General features: G+C 40.7%; 1 protein-coding gene across 1 annotated transcript in view; it reads left to right on the forward strand.

Moving 5' to 3' along the window:
- Positions 1-7,302, forward strand: part of RC3H2 (ring finger and CCCH-type domains 2) — a 52,943-nt gene that overhangs the window by 27,213 nt on the left and 18,428 nt on the right. The window contains exons 6-9 of the mRNA XM_017874803.1: positions 462-662; positions 1,128-1,260; positions 1,381-1,499; positions 3,983-4,095. Coding sequence (XP_017730292.1) covers positions 462-662; positions 1,128-1,260; positions 1,381-1,499; positions 3,983-4,095 — 566 coding nt within the window. The remainder of the gene's footprint in view (positions 1-461; positions 663-1,127; positions 1,261-1,380; positions 1,500-3,982; positions 4,096-7,302) is intronic.

Here is a 7,302-nt window from a genome sequence, read left to right on the forward strand (position 1 = left end):
GATCTCAGCTCACTGCAAGCTCCGCCTCCCGGGTTTACGCCATTCTCCTGCCTCAGCCTCCCGAGTAGCTGGGACTACAGGCGCCCGCCACCTCGCCCGGCTAGTTTTTGTATTTTTAGTAGAGACGGGGTTTCACCGTGTTAGCCAAGATGGTCTCGATCTCCTGACCTCGTCATCCGCCTGTCTCGGCCTCCCAAAGTGCTGGGATTACAAGGTTTCTCTTTCTTACCAGTGGCTGAAATCATTGAAGGCAGGGATTATGTATTTAGTTACGTAAGTTCTATTTTGTTCCAGAAAGAATTTGTGGTCAGGACATTATCTTATCTTTGTACTTTATTTGTGTTGTGTCTGATATGTAAGTATCCCCCAGCCTCCGTGAAAAAAAAAATAAACGAATCAGTTGAAGGGAGAAAGCACAGACCAATTCTGATGAGTTTCTTTTTCTCTTTTCTATTTCTTAGGTTACCAAAAGAGACGAAGACTCTTCCTTAATGCAACTGAAGGAAGAATTTCGGAGTTATGAAGCGTTACGCAGGGAACATGATGCCCAAATTGTTCATATTGCTATGGAAGCAGGACTCCGTATTTCACCTGAACAGTGGTCCTCTCTTTTGTATGGTGATTTGGCTCATAAATCACACATGCAGTCTATCATTGATAAGGTTTGTGAAATTAGAGATGCTGATGTTCTACCATTGCTGTTACGTTGAAGAGTAATAGGATATTCTAAAGAGTCTGTACACAAACAGTTGGAGATTCCTGTGTTTTTAAATGTTAGACTCATAAATTATCCTTATTTTCTTTTTATTTTTTTACTTGCAAAATAAAGGGATGCAACAGGGAAACAAATACATGATACTAGCGTAAAAGCAGTGAGGCTTACAAAGTTTCAAGCTTATCTATATTCTGACCTCAGAGAGTTAATACAGCTTATAAGTTTTCTAAGTGTCTAATGATGAATTTCATAGGGCAGATTCTGAGGTGAAAATTTAATTCATCACTGATAGTCCTACTGTGGAATCTGAAGACACTTGAAAACCTATTAAATGTGTTGAAAATTGAAAGTATTTGAATATAAATGTGTCATAAGAACCAAAGTAAAAAGCATTCTCATTTCTGTTTGTTAGCTACAGTCTCCAGAGTCATTTGCAAAGAGTGTCCAGGAATTGACAATTGTTTTGCAACGAACAGGTGACCCAGCTAACTTAAATAGACTGAGACCTCATTTAGAGCTTCTTGCAAACATAGACCCTAATCCAGGTATGTGGGAACATGCTCAGTTGTTTATATGTTTTTCTACTTTCGAGGTGAATAATACAAGAGAATTACTGCTAACATTCTTCTCCTCCCAACCCCCATGCCCTTGGTGGCTTATTTTAGATGCTGTTTCACCAACTTGGGAGCAGCTAGAAAATGCAATGGTAGCTGTTAAAACAGTAGTTCATGGCCTTGTGGACTTCATACAAAATTATAGTAGAAAAGGCCATGAGACCCCTCAGGTAAGTATATTTATTACATTTCTGACTGCTATTATCTCTAACTCAGTTTCATCCTGAACATCTTAACAAGCTGTTTTGTTAATTGGACTCAGTATGTGACTCAAGTTTTTATCATCTCTGTTCTTTTGGGAGAAACCCAGTTTTTAGTGTACTTGGTAACATTTTATAGCACAGCAAGAGTTTAGAGGGTATCTTAGGTGTGAGTATACTTCCTTACAGAATTTTTTTGACCAAACGTAGATAATTGATTCCAAACTTTTTGTCTAATTCTTTTCTACTGTGGGAAATTGTCACTTTTTTTCTCTGTTGAATTTCTATATGTGTAAATTTATGGAATTTGAATTTTCTTTTTTCTTTTCTTTTTTTTTTTTTGAGACAAAGCCTCACTCTGTTGCCCAGGCTGGAGTGCAGTGATGCTATCTCAGCTCACTGCAACCTCTGCCTCCTGAGTTCAAGTAATTCTCCTGCCTCAGCCTCCCAAGTAGCTGGGATTACAGGCAAGCGCCACCATGCCCTGCTAATTTTTGTATTTTTTGTAGAGATAGAGTTTTTTTTTTTTTTTTTTGTGAGACAGAGTCTTGCTCTTCACCCTGGGCTGGAGTGCAGTGGCTGGATCTCAGGCTCACTGCAAGCTCGCCTCCCGGTTACGCCCATTTCCTGGCCTCCAGCCTCGCCGAGTAGCTGGACTACAGCGCCCGCCATCTCGGCCGGCTAGCTTTTGTATTTTTCAGTAAGATGGGGTGTTCACGCGTGTAGCCAGGATGGTCTCAAATCCTGACCTCGTGGATCCGCCCGTCTCGGCCTCCCAAAGGCTGATTACAGGTGGAGGCCACCGCCCCCGGGCCGGAGATAGGGTTACCATATGGCCAGGCTGGTCTCAAATCCTGGACTTCAGTGATCTGCCCACCTCGGCTTCCTCAAGAGTGCTGGATTACAGTGTGAGCCACCGTGCCCAAGCTGATTAAATTCAAGGTAATTTTCAATGTACTTTAGAAATTGAGATATAATCCTGGCCAGACACAGTGACTCACGCCTGTAATCCCAGCACTTTGGGAGGTCGAGGTGAGCAGATCACTTGAGGCCAGAAGTTCGAGACCAGCCTGGCCAACATGGTGAAACCCCGTCTCTACTAAAAAAAAAAAAAAAATACAAAAATTAGCCAGGCATGGTGGTGGGCACCTGTAATCACAGCTACTCAGAAGGCTGAGTCAGGAGAATCGCTTGAACCTGGGAGATGGAGGCTACAGTGAGCCGAGATAGCGCCACTGCACTCCAGCCTGGGCGATAGAGTGACTCTTGTCTCCAAAAATATAAAATAAAATAAAAAGTTAAGATATAATCCTTTATACTAATAACTTCTGTTTATTAAGTTATTATGAGCCATTCACTACATTCAATGTTTTACGTCTATTATTTCTTATCCTGACAGTCACCTGCAATGTAGTTGCTATGTCCAAGCTGAAACCCAAAGAGGTTAAATAATATAAGATTGTGCTGTCGGGGGTGGGTGCAGTGTCTCATGCCTATAATCCCAGCACTTTGAGAGGTCAAGGCGGGCAGATCATGAAGTCAGGAGATGGAGACCATCCTGGCTAACACAGTGAAACCCCATCTCTACTACAAATACAAAAAATTACCCAGGCGTGGTGGCAGGCGCCTGTAGTCCCAGCTCCTTGGGGGCTGAGGCAGGGAGAATGGCGTGAACCTGGGAAGTGGAGCTTGTAGTGAGCTGAGATGGCGCCACTGCACTCCAGCCTGGGCAGCAGAGCAAGACTCTGTCTCAAAAATAAAAATAAAAAATAAAAAAGATTGTGCTGTCAGTTAGAGCTGGGATCAAACCCACACTTTGTACTCTTCTTTCCTCATTCTTAGGAGACATTATAACTTTAAATGTTGACTGAAAAGCAAATGTTTTCATCTTAGGCTTATAAGAATAAGAATATCTTAGATTTTGATGCAAATTGTAGAAGTCATAGTGAAATTTTAATATTCTGCCGCATTGTGTGAACTCAAATAGTTTAAGCCTGAGAGTTGTACCCTCAAGTTGACAAGTGAATTGGTAATTTTTCACTTCTTGGGGAATTGTATTCTACCTTTTCTGAGAAAGTTTAAGTAGACAAAGCTTTCGGCTTTTTTAAATGCTTTTTAAAATTGTTTGATTTTGGTAGCAGAATTTTAAGACAGCAATAAATTGATGAAAAAATATTTTTCTGGGCATTCTGTTAACTAATGAATAAATGGACATAATAACATTTGAGCTAGTTTCGAATAATCTTCAGAAGGAATATCTAAAGTGCCAACTCAGGGTTATGTCACATAACTCACAACAGGAAACAATGGAATATTAGTTGTTTCAGCACAAGAATTACCTACCTAATGTGAAAAAGAATTAAAGGTGTAATTATAAAGTTCTGAACTTCCTAGAGTGAATTACAAATGGAATCTTCACTTTGCCACTCATTGAATGTGTTCCATTTTTGTAGCCTCAGCCAAACAGCAAATACAAGACTAGCATGTGCCGAGATCTGCGACAGCAAGGGGGTTGTCCACGAGGAACAAATTGTACATTTGCCCATTCTCAGGAAGAGCTTGAAAAGTAAGTGTCGAGAATTCTCTTTTATATGGGTTTAATTTTTGATTTTTATGGGAGTGTTATATACAGTCCTGAAGTTTGTGATGACTTTCAAAAATGCAAGTTAAGGGGGCTGGGCACCATAGCTCATGCCTGTATTCCCAGCACTTTGAGGGGCTGAGGCAGGAGGATTGCTTGTGCTCAGGAGTTTGAGACCAGCCTGGGCAAGATAAGGAGACCTGCGTCTCTACAGAAAAATTTAAAAATTAGCTGTGTGGCCCACAGTTGTGGTCCCAGCTGCTCAAAAGGCTGAGGTGGAAGAATTGCTTGAACCCCAGAGGTCAAGGTTGCAGTAAGTGTGTTCACACCACTGCACTCCAGCCTGAGGGACACAGCAAGACTCACCTCAAAACAAAACAAAACATGTAAGATCTGGGTACAAGATTAACATACGTGTGTTTAGACCCTCACTCAGTGGTCATATTTTGAGACCATTTTATAGCTGGAATCCATATTTCTACTGAGCACCTGTGGAGAATGAAAATACTTGCAGTCTTATTTACTCAGATTCAGTTAAACCTAGCAGCAAAGTCTCAGGCAAAATGGTAAAGCAGATATATATCTTTTTTATGACTTTTGGTCTTTTTAACATTCTTTTTCCCTGTGTATTCTTTCTCTTCTCCTGTGGGTAACCTCTTTTTCTATGTCCATTTAACCGAGACATAAAATTTAATGTATATAAGGTTTAATACTATTATCCAATTTTTGTTGTTTTGTTTTTTAACCAAAACTTTCATTATTGAGACCTCACCAAAAAATTCATCCCAGCCTTTCTACTTCTGCTGGCCAGTGTATCAACTTTTTTTTTTTTTTGAGATGGAATCTTGCTCTGTCACCAAGGGGAGTGCAGTGGCATGATCTTGGCTCATTGCAACCTCTGCCTCCCCTGTTCAAGCGATACTTCTGCCTCGGCCTCCCGAGTAGCTGGAACCACAGGCGCCCACCACCACGCCCGGCCAGGTTTTGTATTTTTAGTAGAGACAGGGTTTCAGCATGTTGGCCAGGTGGGTCTCAAACTCCTGACCTCAAGTGATCTGCCTGCCATGGCCTCCCAAAGTGCAAGGATTACAGGCGTGAGCCACCGTGCCCGGCCCTGTCTTATCAACTCTTAGTGGACATATTCATTTTGTTTTTGGATACTTTAAACAAACTGAGCTAATTTTCTCCTCCCGTATCTCCTCCTCCTGCCTTCCATTGTACTCATCTCATGTACCCTGTTTAGCCATCCAGACTGTTATATATGCTATGTTATAATAATCATTTTTGTCAGCTGTCCTTCCTTCAGCTTTTTCTGCTTAATCAGTCAAAAAATTCTGCCAATTCATCTTTCTATATATTTCTCAATTCTTTCTTTTTCCTTCCTTTCTTGTGATCCAAGCTGTCATCCCCTTTTCTCGATCCCTTGTTGCCTTCTAACTAGTCTTAAATCTCTTGCTGTCCACCCCTTCTCCCATTATTTCCCTCAAAACAGAAATATTTTAAAAGCACAGATTTACTCATAACCACCCTTCTTCACCTAAGCCTTTGATAGGCTCTCATTGTCCTGTAGATTAAGATATAAAATGGGTGTTGTGGCCTCCAAGACCCTCCATCATCTAATCTGTGCCTGCCTTTCTGATCTCATTACACAACACTAATTGTACTCAAGCCACACTGACCTTCTCTCAGTTCATGGTATGCACTGTGCTCTTTCCCACCTCAGGTCTTTTACATAATGCTGTTACTCCCAGCCTTGCCTTTGAGACCTTTCCTTTGTTCAGCTCATCCTTCACTTTTTCAGGGTAATTGCCCCAACACTTCATACTAACCAGCTTCCTCTTTCTCACACTATCACATAAAATTAATTAATGGCCTGCTTTAGAGCTTGACAAACTTCTTTATGAAGTCCAGATAGCAAACATTTTTGGCTTTGTGGGCCACAGAATCTGTTACAACCATTCAGCAGTGCCATTGTAGCAAAAAACAGCCACAGACAATGCATAAATTGGGCACGGCTGTAAACTTTATTTATAAAAATACTTTACAGAAACTATGGCCCATGATCTGTTTATTAAATGTTTATCTACCTTCCATAGGTGTAACCCCCATGGTCTATGTCTTTATTGTTGTCTCCTTTCTTCAGTGGTTAGCATGGGCACTGTACATAATGAGCTCTACAAGCAGCAGCAGTGTGATAGAAGATAAGTGTGTATGCAGTGAAAAGAGCAGAAACATGCTTCTTTTCTCAGTTTTTTCCCCCACTTGAAGGGCCTAGAGAGAGGATACAGGAGTCCTAAGGAAAAAAGATGCTGTTTGCACCCAGTCGAACTAGTTCCATATACAGAATTTCCCATCAAGATAATTTGGGAGACTCTAGGAAATATGTTCAGCTTGTCCATACCTGAAATAGAGCTTTTTAGCTAAAAGGGGGGAGCTTTTGAGAATACTTTGCTGGGGAGCAGTTAGACTAAAAAAGTCAGAGAAAAAACTGGTTTCATTGCCATTCCACCCTCAATTAGTGCCCATGCTGAAAATCCATTTTCTTCTCTCTCATACCTTCAAACAGACTTCACATTCTTCATCTGCAGTACCTAGTTCAGAACTTTATTATCTTTTGCCAGACTTATAATAGTAGTAGTAAAAATAATAATAGCCAAGCTGGGTGTGGTGGCTCACACCTGTTTTCCCAGCACTTTGGGAGGCAAAGGCAGGTGGATACCTTAAGTCGAGGAGTTTGAGTCCAGCCTGGGCAACATAGTGAGACCTCGCCTCTACAAAAAAATAAACAAAATTGGCTGAGCGTAGTGGCATGCGCCTGTCATCTTAAGCTACTCAGGAGGCTGAGGTGGGAGGATCACTTGAACCTGGGAGGTCAAGACTGCCATGAATTGAGATTATACCACTGTATTCCAACCCAGGCAACAGAGCAAGACTCTGTCTCAAAAATATAAATAAATAAAAATAATAGAATAAATGTATAAAATATCACTCATTCAAAATAATAATAATAGCAAAATTATTGGTCACATTTTAGTGTTTCACATGGTAATCCAGTTTGTTTTACTGCTTCCATGACTTTTTATCCAGTATCTTCCTATTCCTATGTCTCAACCTGTCTTTTCCACTTCCACTATTTTCTTTTTAAAATATGTGTGTCTTCTTTAAATTCTTTTTTTTTTTTTTTTTTTTTTT

Source organism: Rhinopithecus bieti, unplaced genomic scaffold (assembly GCF_001698545.2).
Source record: "Rhinopithecus bieti isolate Rb0 unplaced genomic scaffold, ASM169854v2 scaffold_7967, whole genome shotgun sequence".
NCBI lineage: Eukaryota > Metazoa > Chordata > Mammalia > Primates > Cercopithecidae > Rhinopithecus > Rhinopithecus bieti.